The 14,830-nt window shown below is 44.0% G+C and overlaps 1 protein-coding gene across 2 annotated transcripts in view; it reads right to left on the bottom strand.

The window, feature by feature from the left end:
* The window catches only part of LOC145358858 (nuclear receptor ROR-beta-like), an 89,775-nt gene that overhangs the window by 13,695 nt on the left and 61,250 nt on the right, over positions 1 to 14,830 (bottom strand). For both annotated transcript variants that reach the window (XM_080213201.1, XM_080213200.1), the window contains exons 3-6: positions 14,156 to 14,297; positions 11,182 to 11,595; positions 6,116 to 6,237; positions 3,947 to 4,079 (exon numbers count right to left, since the gene is read on the bottom strand). In XM_080213201.1, the coding sequence (XP_080069327.1) occupies positions 3,947 to 4,079; positions 6,116 to 6,237; positions 11,182 to 11,595; positions 14,156 to 14,297 (811 nt within the window). The remainder of the gene's footprint in view (positions 1 to 3,946; positions 4,080 to 6,115; positions 6,238 to 11,181; positions 11,596 to 14,155; positions 14,298 to 14,830) is intronic.

The following is a 14,830-nucleotide window of genomic DNA, read 5'->3' as shown; positions in this document are numbered from 1 at the left end:
TCTGGTCACCCTATTATAGAAAGGATATCATTAAACTAAAAAGACTGCAAAAAAGATATACTAGGATGCTACCAGGACTTGATGGTTTCAGTTACATGGAGAAGCTGATAGACTGGGACTTTTTTCTCTGCAGCATAAGAGACTTAGAGGTGATCTTATAGAGGTCTATAAAATAACGAGGGACATAGATCAGCTAGGTAGTCAATATCTTTTCCCAAAGGTAGGCAAGTCTAAAACTAAAGGGCATAGGTTTAAGGTGCGAGGAGAGACTTACAAAAGGGTCCAGAGGGGCAATGTTTTCACACAGAGGGTGGTGAGTGTGTGGAATGAACTGCCAGAGGTAGTAGTAGAAGCTCACAAGGGTACAATTTTGTCTTTTAAAAAGCATTTAGATAGTTACTTAGATAAAATGGATATGGAGGGATATGGGCCAAATTTGGACAGTTAGGATGAGCTTAGTGGCTTAAAGAAAAAGAACAAAATGGACAAGTTGGGCTGAAAGGCCTGTTTCCATGCCGTAAACCTCTGTAACTCTAAACGTTAATTAAAGGTGTATACCTGACAAACGGGGCATTGATAGAAATGATCACTAAATACTTTGTACTTAAAACTGAGATGAGGAGTCAAACAGTCAGAGGTTTACTGCATGGAAAATTTCTTCAGCCAGAAGGTGGTGAATTAGTGGAACTCATTGCCACAGAGGGCTGTGGAGGCCAGGTCATTAAGCGTCTTTAAGGCAATAGGCTCTTGATCAATAAGAGGACCAAAGGTTACGGGAGTAGGTAGGAGAATGGGGATGAGAATTATTTCTGCAATGATTGAATGGCAGAGCAGATTTGATGGGCTGAATGGCCTAATTCTGCTCCTATATCTTATGGTCTGACTTTGAGGGTAAGTTTAGCTTAATCTGTCCAATTAACTGAAATGCTGGATTTATATCCAGCCTGATTTCACTCGCTGTTGAAAGTATAGACTAGCATTTGGGGGTTCAGGAAAAGTGGTGGGGGGCAGCGGAGGAGCGATCCTGGTTCCTCCCAATCTCATGAGCTTCCTGATGGTAAAAATCACCCACTTTACCTGTTTTCACAGACAAAGATGAAAGTATGACCAAATGAAGGTGATGTTAAACATCCACAACTGGGATGGTTGTGGCACAGAGGCACAGTGGCATGTGCTGCTGCATCACAGTGCCAGGGACCCGGGTTCAATTCCGGGGTCACTGTCTGTGCAGAGTCTGCATGCTCTCCCCATGTCTGCATAGGTTTCCTCCAGGTGCTCCGGTTTCCCCCTCAGTCCGAAAGATGTGCTGGTTAGGTGCACTGACCATGCTAAATTCTCCCTCAGTGTACCTAAACAGGCGCTGGAGTGCGGCAACTAGGGGATTTTCACTGTAATTTCATTGCAGTGTTAATGTAAGCCTACTTGTGACACTAAGAAATAATGAATAAATAAAGCTTCAGAGAAAATTGCAACAGAAAAGTAGAAAAAAGTAAATCAACAAGAGGGCTCAGAATCGGATGTTTTTCCCGAAGAACTAAAAGTTCAGAAGTTTTTCCAGAAGTTTTATTGAGCCAGATGCCGACTACTTTTGAGAATGGAATTGGATTAACCACTGGAAAGGAAGAATGTAAAAGAACCCAGGAAATGAAGTAAGAAATAATGTTTGAATAAATAGGCATAACAAACACAAACAAGTATGCTGAAATTCTAAGTAATAGCGAACTAGGGACGGGCAATAAATGCTGGCCAGCTAGTGATGCCCATATCCCACGAAAGAATAGTAAAAGGTCTACCATATTCTAAGCCAGATATTAAATCCAGGCAGTTATATATTTTGCTTTCCACGTGTGTGATTTATTTTGTGTTATTCTGCAATCTCTGAAAAGTTTCAGTAGCTTAGTTCTGACACACTCTAATGCTGTATCCTCCATTTTAAAATTGAACGTTATTATGTGGAGTCTTATCAGTTTTTATGAAGATGCACTGAAGGATGTCCAGTTGATTTACCAAAATAAGCAGGCAGGATTTTCCAGCCATTCCTGCCAGTGGGATCATTCCCCCTCCCACTGCTGCACTTTCAACTGGTGGTGGAGGGTGCGAACAATGGTAAACCTTATTGACAACGGTGGGCTGGAAGATCCCATCGCTCGCCAATGGTGGGCTGCCTCCTGCAGAACCCGCCACAGGGATGCAGAAAGTCCCACCCAGTAATACAGCTCTGTGTTGGTTATATTCCTACGTTCTACAGCATTCATGTAGGCTACCAATTTATAACTTGCCACAGACATGAAGGAAATTTATTACACGGCAGTGATCACTGATGGTTGTTTTGAGTGCAGTCTCTAAGAGATAACTTAAGAAAAACACATAGGTCAGAATTTTACAGGCACGCCTGCCCCAATTCCGGGGCTGGGTGAGGCTCGGAGAATGGCATTCTCCATTGGCCTTGGGCGGGATTGTACGAACCTCGGGTGAACGTGCCGTTAAAATCCCACTCATAATCAATGAAAATGGCAACTAAAAACATCTTCCTATCCACAGTGCAAACTTAAGCATAAGGAACATCTAAGACATGTGTATAGCAGCTCAAATATCAATATTTCAGTCCAGTTTCTGAACCACATGAATCTTTGGATAACTTTTGTGAAATTGATAGAATTAATCAATCCAAGGTACATAAGAACATAAGAAATAGGAGCAGGAGTAGGCCATCTGGCCCTTCGAGCCTGCCCCGCCATTCAATAAGATCATGGCTGATCTGTCGTGGCTCAGTTCCACATTCCCACCCTCTCCCCATACCAGAACGGATCATCCATTCTTGCAAGTTTGGTCTAATGGACATATCCCTCTCTCTGCTTCAACATCAGTATAGGGTCTTTAGCACCATGTCCCTCCTCTTAAGAACTCTATTCCTGAACTTCATCTATCTTGCTCTCTTTCTACCTTCATGAGCTTTTCAATCACCTCCTCAACCTCTGTCCTTCTTTTCACATTCTCTGAGCCTCTTTAAAGAGCCTTGGGACATTTTAGAACCTGAAAGGCCTCTAGAAGTGAAGTTGGCTTTCTATAGCTATTAGTTCCTTCCAGTGAGGTCCAGTAGTTTTACCAGCTTTGGGCATGTATCCTGTATTTAATTATCTTTGCTATTGAATCTATTATAGTTGCAATCTTCTGAAAGCAGGATAATTTGCCTATGACTGATGAAAACTTTGGGGGAAGCACATTTACATCAACCAGGGCAGCGAATGCTCCAGAAATAACATTTTTGTAACGGTGACTATGAACTGCAAGGATAAGGTAAAAAATAAATTGGAAAGTATTCTATCTGATGCTGCTGACTCAATGTGCAGTCTGTGCTGTCCCTTCATTACAGGCCCTTGAATGATGTCCAATAGAGAGTCTGTGAACTCACTTGGATTCAACCTGAAAGTAAAGTTAAAAAAGTTTATTTATCAGTCACAAATAGACTTACGTTCACACTGCAATGAAGTTACTATGAAAATCCCCTACTCGCCATACTCCAGTGCCTGTTTGGGTACACTGAGGGAGAATTTAGCATGACCAACGCACCTAACCAGCATGTCTTTGGTGTGTGGGAGGAAACCAGAACACTTGGAAGAAACCCACGTAGACAACACAGAGAACTTGCAGACTCCACATGGACAGTCATCCAAGCCGGGAATTGAACCTGGGCCCCTGGCGTTGTGAGGCAGCAGTACTAACTACTGTGCCACTGTGCTGCCCTGAAGTTAACAATATAGGGTTAGAATTCTTAGTGCTACTCAAGCCCTCAGCTTTACTCCTGCTTTTGGTGCTATTATTGCCGCTGTGGATTTTCATTTGTCATTCCTGAAACATTCCCGTTAAATCCCAATGTCCATATTTCCTAAAAACAATGTTTAGTGCCCATCAGCACCTTTTTGTCAGAGTGAAATGTGCTAGGTACCTGCTTTGAGAAGTATGATCTGATCATTCTGACATAGCTCCATGAATCCACTGATCCGCTTGGCAAATTCCACCACGTACTGGATTGCATTTGTCACTTGGATTGCACACTGCTGCCACATGGCCTCACAGGACTGTTCAACAAACACAGAATCAAAGTAAATGTAAGTTTTATACTGTAGATTATACCCAACAAGTAATAGTGACTGAGTGATCAATATGTTCCTTTATCTATACTTTTTTTATAATTGGGTAATTCTTATAACATAGTATGCAATTGTTGCAAATCAAGCTTTTGTGGTTAGAAAGAAGATATCTGCAATATGGTGGCACAGTGCCTCACAGCGCCAGGGACCTGGGTTTGATTCCTGACTTGGGTCACTGTGCGGAGTCTGCACATTCTCCCTGTGTTTGCATGTGTTTCCTCCGGGTGCTTCGGTTTCCTTCCACAGTCCAAAAGACATGCAGGTTAGGTTCATTGGCCATGCTAAATTCTCCCTCCGTACTCCTGAACAGGCACCAGAGTGTGGTGACCAGGGGATTTTCACACTAACTTTATTGCAGTGTTAATGTAAGCCTACTTGTGACACTAATAAATAAATATATAATTCTTGGAGAATATGTCAAAGCTCTGGTTTATTGCTAGGTGAAGTGCAGCCCAATTCTCCTTTTATTTGTGTGATAGAATCCCTACAATGCAGAAGGAGCTATGTGGCTCATCAAGTCTGTACAGATCCTCTGATAGAGCATCTTACTCAAGCCCATCCCACACAGACAGTCACCCGAGGCCAGAATCAAACCCTAATCCCTGGCGCTGTGAGGCAGCAGTGCTAACAACTGTGCCACCATGTCACCCCGCAAAACATGCTGCTGGCTTTAGTGATTACAGTTATGAAGCTTAAAGCCTGTGGAACAACATCTAACAAACTCTTAAGCAATCCCAGCTGTTTCAGTGCATTGACTGAGGCGAAGTTTCCCATTAACTGAATGAGAAAGCAACAATAAATACTTATATTTATACAGCACCTTTAACATAGTTGAACATCCCAAGGTTCTTTACAGGAGCATTATCAAATATGACACCTGACTACATAAGGACATAATAGATCAGTGAGCGAAAACCTGGCAAAAGAGATAGGTTATAAAAGAGCATCTTAAAGGTGGAAAGTAATTAGAGAAGCCAAGGGGTATAGCAATGATATTTCATAGCTTAGGGGCAATGACAGACGATTACATTATGCTATACACAAGAGGCGGAATCTGAGGTGTGCAGATATCTCAGAGGGCTGCAGGAGATTGTAGAGATAGGCAGGGGCTCGGGGGAGGAATTTAAAAACAAGGATGAGAATTTTAAAATCAAGATGCTGTCTGATTGGGCGCTTGGGTGGGATATTCCACGCAATCCGCCGGTGGAGGCAGCCTGCTGCTGGCCAGGGGCAGGATCTTCTACTCCCGCCATTGTTAATGGGGTTTCTCACCGAACACATCCCTCGCCGCCGTCAAACCAGCATTGGGATTGCGCTGTTGGCAGGACAGGAAGATCCTACTGGCATGAACAGCCGGAAAATGTAGGAGTGAGAAAGGGATGGGACTTGGTGCAAGATAAGAAACAGGCAGCAGAGTTTGGATGTCCTCAAGTTAAGGAAAGGTAGAATGTGGGAGACCAGCCAGAAGTGCACTGGGATTGTCAAGACTAGACAAGCAGAAGGATACACTTTGATTTGATTTTGATTTGACTTATTATTGTCACATGTATTAACAAACAGCAAAAAATATTGTTTCTTGCATGCTATACAGACAAAACAGACTGTTCATAGGGAAGGAAAGGAGAGGGTGCAGAATGTAATGTTACAATCATAGCTAGGGTGTAGAGGAAGATCAACTTAATGCAAGGTAGGTCCATTCAAAAGTCCGACAGCAGCAGAGAAGAAGCTGTTCTTGAGTCGGTTGGTATGTGACTCTCACTACTGAGAATGGTTATGGAGGGTAAAAAAAACCTCAGTGGAATTTGTATTCTGCACTGTCTCTATAAACAGCCTCTCACTTCAGTAGAAAATATCTTCTTCCCCACGTTATGAATTTGGAGTGAATAGGAATGTATCATTTCAAACTAGCCTTTGGGTTTTTAACCTGTGAAGATTTGTACTTTGTGTCAAGGTTTGATCAATACCTTGTTTTGAAAGTTGCTGATTTCCTCCTGTGTATAGGGCTGCCAGGCAAACTGCTTTAACTCTTCAACTGTGTACTGGCAAGTCTCCGAGTGTGATTCCACCACGTTCTGCGCTACCCGATCTAAAGAGAATGCAGGTTTTAAAGTGACAACACAAAATACTCAGCTCAGAATCAGAAATATTTATGAATTTAATCCAATGGATGCTATTTATAATGACCCCTTTTCTCACAAGAAAAATTGCATTTCTAGGCACTTGTATTGATTGCTCTCCTATTGGGTCTGGACTTAATGAAGCAAAGCCATTTGCCATTAAACAGTTCAGCTTTAGAAGGATTTTGCCCATGAAGTTGGAAATGCCAGTTAATACTGATTGGCACAGCGACAGAAATAGGGCTTATTGAATGACATTAATAAATGACATTATTGTTACTAGAGAGGCAGTGCTCGACAGACTGGAGGGACTGATTGTGGACAAGTCCCCAGGACTGGATGGAATGCATCCAAGGGTTCTGAAAGAAATGGCGGGGGTGATAGTGGATGCCTTGGTGATTATTTTCCAAACGTCGCTGGATTCCGGGGAAGTGCCGGAAGATTGGAAAACGGCTAATGTTACGCCGTTGTTTAAGAAGGGTGGCAGGCAAAAGGCAGGGAATTATAGGCCAGTTAGTTTAACGTCTGTTGTAGGTAAAATGTTAGAATCCGTGATCAAGGAGAAAATAGCGAGGCATCTTGAGGAGAATTGTTTGATAGAGCAGACGCAGCACGGTTTCTTTAAGGGGAAGTCGTGTCTGACGAATTTATTGGAGTTCTATGAGGATGTGTCTCGGGCAGTGGATAGAGGAGAGCCGGTGGATGTGGTGTTTTTTGATTTTCAGAAGGCGTTTGATAAGGTGCCTCACAAGAGGTTATTACAGAAGATCAGGGGACATGGAGTTGGGGGTAGGGTGTCAGCGTGGATAGAGGATTGGCTGTCAAATAGGAGGCAGAGAGTGGGGGTCAATGGGTGCTATTCGGATTGGTGGTTGGTGACTAGTGGAGTACCCCAGGGGTCGGTGCTGGGGTTTCAGCTATTTACCATTTATTTTGATGATCTGGAGGAGGGAACCGAGTGTATGGTGTCAAAATTTGCTGATGACACCAAGATTGGTGGAACGGCAAATTGTGCGGAGGGTGTGGAGAGTCTGCAGAAGGATCTAGATAGGCTGGGCGAATGGGCCAGGAACTGGCAAATGGAATTTAATGTTGGCAAATGTGAGGTTGTCCACTTTGGTAGGAATAATGGTAGGAAGGACTATTACTTACATGGCGAAAAACTGCAGCATGCAACGGTGCAGAGGGACCTCGGGGTCCTTGTGCATGAGTAGCAAAAACCCAGCCTGCAGGTGCAGCAGGTGGTCAGGAAGGCTAATGGGATGCTGGCCTTCATAGCGTGGGGGATTGAATATAAAAGTAGGGAGGTCTTGCTGCAGCTGTATAGGGCACTGGTGAGGCCGCAGCTGGAGTACTGTGTGCAGTTTTGGTTGCCACACTTACGCAAGGATATTTTAGCCTTGGAGGGAGTGCAGAGGAGGTTTACTAGGCTGATACCGGAGTTGAGGGGGTTGAACTATGAGGAGAGGCTGAATAAACTAGGCTTGTACTCGTTAGAGTTTAGAAGAATGAGGGGAGATCTCATTGAGACGTATAAGATGATGAATGGGATGGATAAGATAGAGGTGGAGAGGCTCTTCCCGCTCAGAAAGGACAGTAGGACTAGAGGGCACAGCCTCACGATAAAGGGGGGGCGGTTTAGAACGGAGTTGAGGACGAACTTCTTCACTCAAAGGGTGGTGAATCTCTGGAATTCTCTGCCCGTTGAAGTGGTGGAGGCTACCTTACTAAATATATTTAAGACGCGGGTTGATAGGTTTTTGATAGGCAAGGGGATTAAGGGTTATGGGGAGAGGGCGGGAATGTGGAACTGAGACACGACAGATTAGCCATGATCTTACTGAATGGCGGGGCAGGCTCGAGGGGCTAGATGGCCTACTCCTGCTCCTATTTCTTATGTTCTTATGTTCTTAGGGCTTGGAGAGCTGGGCAACCAAAAGAAATCTCCAGCATTGAAAATTCAGCATCAAATCTGGTACAGATAGAGATATTAAGAAAAGAGAAGGAAAGAAATGCAGACGTCATGGTGGCACAGTGGTTAGCACTGCTGCCTCACAGTGCCAGGGACCTGAGTTCGATTCCTGGCTTGGGTCACTGTCTGCAGTGTTTTCACATTCTCCCCATGTCTGTGTGGGTTTCCTCCCACAGCCCAAAGGTATGCAGATTGGGTTGACTGGCCATGCTAAATTGCCCCTGTGTCAGGAGGGTTAGCAGGGTAAATATATGGGGTTGTGGCGATAGAACCTGGGTGAGATTGTTGTCACAATGGGCTGAATGGCCTCCCCCTCCACTGTAGGATTCTATGATGCTATGAAACATTGGATTAAGGAAGAGAAAACATGCAAATAAAATGACATCATGATACACAATGTGCTCTCAAAATAATGCGAGGCAAATGGCACCCACCACTATTTATATAAGGCAAGGAACAAACTTAAAGCTCCAAATGTAAAAGTGTCGCTGTCCAATTTACGCCATTCTTTTTGTTAGCTTTGTCAAAATGACATTTTGCTGTTGATTCTCCAATGATTCTTTAATCGTGAAACTGTTCATAGAATCATAGAAGGAGGCCATTCGGTCCATCGAATCTGCACCGACCACAATCCCACCCAGTACCTATCCCCATAACCCCATGCATTTACCCTGCTAATCCCCAACATTAAGGAGCAATTTAGCAAGGCCAATCTACCTAACCCGCACATCTTTGGATTGTGGGAAGAAACAGAGCACCCGGAGGAAACCCAAGGGGAGAATGTGCAAACTCCACATAGAGAGTGACCCAAACTGGGAATTGAACCCGGGAACCTGATGCTGTGAGGCAGCACTGCTAACCACTGTGCCACCGTACTTCAAGACAGACACAAATGAAACCCATTGCAGATACTTTGGGTATTAATTAGTAGCCATAGTACTCTGTAATTGTTCATTATTTGGCACTGAAACCCCACTGTTACATGTGTGGTATCTCACTTCCCCTGGTTTTGAAATTTTTCAGGGACATTTAAACGTCAAATTTTAATATGTAATTCTTCTTTCTTATTTTTCCTGTGTGCTTTCCCCCTCGATTAATCCAATCTTTCTTTCTGTCTCTTTATTTCTCTTTCTGTACTTGTTTTGGCATTGTCTTCACCCGCCTTCCCAATTCTTCATCTGTTTCCATTTTAAATGGTTTTAATTTTCAGTGATTAAGCGGATACCCCTCTGGAGAGAGGGGAAGGGTTGAGGGAGGGGGGAGTTGTAAATAGCTCACACTCTGCCCCACCCTCCTAGAAGCAAAGTCAGTGTGGACTCATTGTACACCAGCTCACACTGCAGTCCTAACACACCTTTCACTGGGGAGCTGCCTGCTAATCGACTGCCTTGTAACTCCAGCAGTCCCACCAGCACCAAGAGGGTACTAATGGACACAGCTGGGACTGCAAGCAGACCCAAAAGATAGCCCATGGATCTTGGACTGGGACAGTCTGGGGTATTAGGCAGGAAGGATCTGGGCAGTTTAGAGAGGAGCTCTGGATTGATGTGAGCTTTAAAGCAAGAGGGTAGAAAGGAGGGGTGGGGACAGTACTATCTTATGGAGCAGTTCCCCAGTGCGCAAAGGCCACCCTCTGAAAATGGTGACCCCTCCCTTCCTTTTGCACTCCTTTAAAAAGCCAGCATCCCTTCCCCTGAACATTGACTGACCAGGCCAACCAAATTAAGGCATGGACAGCTCATCATCAGAGTTGTTAATAAGTTTAGTTGACCCTTCATTATTTATTTAAATCTGGCAGGCTAGCTGCCAAATTTGGTAACCTCCACTGCAACCCCACCCTCCATCTCTGTATTATGGGGGTCAGCAATAAGGTGGTGGCACTGGCACCCATTTTAGTTAGGTGCCCTCTGCAAACACACCTGGCAGGGGCATGTAAACTCCAGCCCTTCGCCCCACCCCCTCCATCCCCAATTGCTTCCACTCAGGTCCCAGATTCACTTATTTCCCTCTCTGCGCATTTACCTGCCGAATCTCTGAAAGTGATAATATCTCAGTGAATTGGAACAAGTCAAACTAACAGCACATGCCGCAGGATGCTGAGCTATAGTAAAATCTAGCTGTTTTTGTAAAGATATTGGCAGAGTGACAGACAACAACTCTTTGTGACTGTTATTTAGCCATGCACCTGCTCCTCACCCTCAAAGCAACGGTCCCATTTCATGCAGAAATGGAGGAGGCTATAAGTTCTTTATTACCTTGACAGCAGACGTTGGCCCAATACTGAAGTTCAACTCCATACCTTATCATAAGGCTCAGTTTCAAGTTATTAATGGGATACACAAATATTTGGATAAAATCAACACAGTATGGAATCATAGAATTCCTCCAGAAAGAGGCCATTTGGCCCATCGCGTACGCACCAACCACAATCCCACCCAGGCCTAATTCCTGTAACCCCATGCATTTATCCTGCTTATCCCCTGACACTTGGGTTGATTTAGCATGGCCAATTCACCTAACCTGCACACCTTTGGACTGTGGGAGGGAACCAGTGCACCTGGAGGAAACCTGCGCAGACACGAGGAGAACGTGCAAACTCCACACAGACAGTGACCCAAGGCCAGAATTGAACCCGGGTCCCTGGCGCTGTGAGGCAGCAGTGCTAACCACTGGGCTACCGTGCCACCTGGCAGGGGAATGTAAACACACCCCAGTGTGTTCTTAATCATTTCAGAGAGAAACATTCATTTCGCAGTATAGCGGGTTACGAGGGAATAAAAAAAATGAGGATTTGTCTGGGTGGAGGAATTAGATTGGACTAAATGGGGTTTTGCAGCCATCAATTATTTTGTAATCTCGTGAGCAGAATAAGTGAACGTCAGCCCACATTTCTAGCACAGATCTAGATACTGACTTAATAAGGAACAGCAATGATGCATACCTATCTCCGCCATTGAAATTCCTGTGGCTAGCTGACCATTCTCTGGCGAGGGATACGAGAACAAGCTGGGCTCCAGCATGATTTCATATATGGATTCCTGCTTGATATGTTTAATGTCATTCACGTCTATAGCAGACTGATCGGGAGACGGTTCGGCAGAGGTTGAAAGATCAAAATTATAAAAACTGCTCCCGCCGTCAGGGGTTAGCGGAAAGTCAAACAGGAGGCCGTCTGAGAATGTGCTGCTGATGTCATCCAGATCCCCCAGTCCACTACTGACGCTGTTTGTGTAGACTCGCGCAAGTCCCTCGGAATCCTCCTTTGTTGCCAGCTGCTCTTGGTGCTGTTGGTGCTTCTGTACCTCCGCGTAGAGGCTGTCACGTTGCTTTTTGGACATGCGGCCAAACTTCACAGCTATAGGAAAACAAGGGAAAAGCCCTTATTAGGAAATATCTGGCCATCAAATCCCCTTATTAATAATTGTACAGTCACGCCGTTACTCATCCAATTGTTATAGGTCCTTAAATGAGGTCCATTATTTAAAAAGGGAAAGTATTCTCTTCAGACATCAGCCAACTTTGTTGTAATTTTGATAGAAACTAGAAGCAGCAGTAGGCCATTCGGCCTCTTCAGCCCACTTGACTATTCATTTTGATCATGGCTGATCATCAAATTCAATATCCTGATTCCCCCCTTCCCCCCATACCCCTCGACCCCTTTAGCCCCAGGAACTACAGAAGATGTTTACTTATTAGTGTCACAAGTAGGCTTACATTAACATTGCAATGAAGTTACTGTGACAATCCGCAAGTTGCCACACTCTGGCGTCTATTCGGATACACTGAGGGAGAATTTAGAATGACCAATGCAACTAACCGGCACATCTTTCAGATGTGGGAGGAAATCGGAGCACCTGGAGGAAACCCACGCAGACACGGGGAGAACGTGCAGAATCCATACAGACAGTGACCCAAGCCAGGAATCAAACCTGGGTCCGTGGCACTATGAGACAGCAGTGCTAACCACTGTGCCACCGTGCTGCCCTTCCATTTCTGCCTTGATGTTGAAAACTCCATTTCTCCTGCTCTTTATTTGCTGGGAAACATGAATTTGATGTATTATCGGCACTCATGTATTGGAATGCAATGAAAAGTATTGTTTCTTGTGCACCATACAGACAAAACATACCATTCATAGAGTAAATAGGGGAGAAGGAAAGGAGAGGGTGCAGAAAACATTACAATAAAATGTCTCCCACTCCTCTAGGTGAGGGCAAAACTCTTTAGTGCTTCCTGGCACTCCCAGGCACTGCTGCTCAGGTGGCTGTGAGCTATGCACGGAATAGTGCTCCGATATTATGTCTGAATGCCAAGTTTAAAATGAACAAGCGCTGACAGGGCAGAAAACGGATCACGGATCCTCTTTGATTGTCAATAAAAAATCAGCTGTAAGATATTTTCTGATCAGCAAGATAAGCCAAGAAATTGCTTTTCTTTGTCTTGAACTTTCGCTCGCTTATTAACCTCCTTTCATCTTAGGGGCTTTGCCTTCTTATAATCTGGGAAAATATACTTAAAAATCCTACTGTGGACAATAATGTTTAAAACTGCCAAAACGTGAGTGCAGGCGATACGATTTGTTTTTCTCAAAAAGAGCGTTAAAAGTCAAGTTTTCCAATGTAAAAAAAGCAGACGAACAGCGATACAGAATGGAAAGCAGAGAATTTAAAAATCAACCAATGATTTATCGAAATGCATCTTAATAGAACGCAGCAACATGAAATTGACGAGAATGCTGCCTTTTACTAAAGTGCATTCCATTTCCCAGCTCCACAGCAACATTCCATCAGCAGGCTGTCAGTAGTCAAACCCTGTTAAATACATTACCCACCCCTACCAAGAAAAGGACTGCTTGTATATTGATGATGCTCGGGGTTTCTGTATACTGGAGATAAAAATAACTAATTTGGATGTTTTTGTGACTACAGACCACTCAATCGCTCGCTCAACGGAAGGAGTAAAGAAAAGTCAAATTGGAGAAACTTCTAAAATGTGCTGGTGCCTGGAGGTGAAATTGATGATGGAGGGATAGGCTTCAAGTGCCACTTATTAAAAAGAAAGATAATTGGGCATCACATTAACGCCCGGATCTAGGAGGATGAACTGGAGCATCTGGCTTTGTGCCTTGGAATTTTTAAAAAATTCATTTGTGGAACATGGGCATCGCCAGCTGGCCAGCATTCATTGCCCATCCCTAGCTGCCCTTGGAGGGCAGTTGAGAGTCAACCACATTGCTGTGGCTCCAGAGTCACATGTAGGCCAGACTAGGTATGGATGGCACATTTCGTTCTCTGAAGGACTTTAGTGAACCAGATGGGTCTTTCTGACAATCAACAATGGTTTCATGATCATCAGTATATTTTTAATTCCAGGTTTTTTTTTATTGAATTCAAATTCCACCAGCTGTTATGGTGGGATTCGAACCCAGGTCCCCAAAACATTAGTTGAGTTTCTGGGTTAATACTCTTGCAATAATATCACAAGGCCATTGCCTCCTCTGAATAAATACATAAAATTTATAGTTTGGCCAGGAATATGTTTATTTGGGTTTAATGCATGGAATTTATACTAGCAGATAGGGACACGTACAAACTCAATGTGATGTGATTTGAAATTTGGCTGTCTGTCTCACAGGACACCCTGAGCCAATATGAATGCCAGAACACAGCCAGCTTCTCACTGAAGTGCTGCCAATGAATGTTTCCCAATGTGAATCAGTTAAACAGCTTGTTGGACCTGGGGTCTGTTCTTGGTCCAAAATCAACAAACTACTTGAAGCAAGGCCAATTTAGTTTCCTAGATGTGGATAATTCGTAAAGTGCACACACAATGCCTAATACAGAAAGGTGAAATAATAAATACAATATTGAGCAGGAGGTGATTTGCGAAAAAGACAGGTTCCAGTTTTCTCTTACCATCACGTGACATTCCAAGAGTAAGACACTTCTGCAATCGGCAGTGCTGGCACCGATTGCGATTAGTTCGATCAATCAAGCAATTCCTCTGGCGTGGGCACGAGTATGCAGCGTTATTCTGTTGGCTTCGCCTGAAGAAACCCTGGTTCAGAAAACAAATTTTTTTTAGCAGGAAAACCTGACACAGCTGTGACTAACAGTGTCAATTTGTGAAAGTATGCAGCATTTCCATTGCCTCGCAGCGTCAGACCTGCCAAGAAATAGCAGGTATCCCACAGCTTGGAACAAGCAGTTGACACAGATTGATAAACTACTCATGCCTTTTCCCATGTATTGATTAAATACCTACTTTACGGTGAAGTGAAGTTCAAAAGTAAAATTAAACTTGCAAATCATGGGTAGCTTAGGCAATGGGATCTTAGACTTCGATCCTGTGGTCCAGTGTGGGACAATGAACAAGACTAATGCATTATCGGTCTAGCTCAGGTGATATCCAGCTCTTGAAGTCGTCCTCCTGAAATGTATCTTGCTGAGTCCTCTTTGGCCAGCCCAGTCTTTTTTCCCAAATGGTGGTATTCATTCTCCTGCCAACCTGCTGAGGGCATACGTCCAAAAAGCAAAGATCATGTCATGGTGTTATCTTGGTTACAGTGTCCCAGTGGTGCTTATGCCCAG

The sequence above is a fragment of the Carcharhinus amblyrhynchos genome, chromosome 26 (genome assembly GCF_965287045.1).
Source record: "Carcharhinus amblyrhynchos chromosome 26, sCarAmb.v2.hapA, whole genome shotgun sequence".
In the NCBI taxonomy this organism is placed as follows: Eukaryota; Metazoa; Chordata; class Chondrichthyes; order Carcharhiniformes; family Carcharhinidae; genus Carcharhinus; species Carcharhinus amblyrhynchos.
The sequence above is the reverse complement of the archived record's forward strand: the minus strand, read 5'-3'. Positions and strand labels throughout refer to the sequence as shown.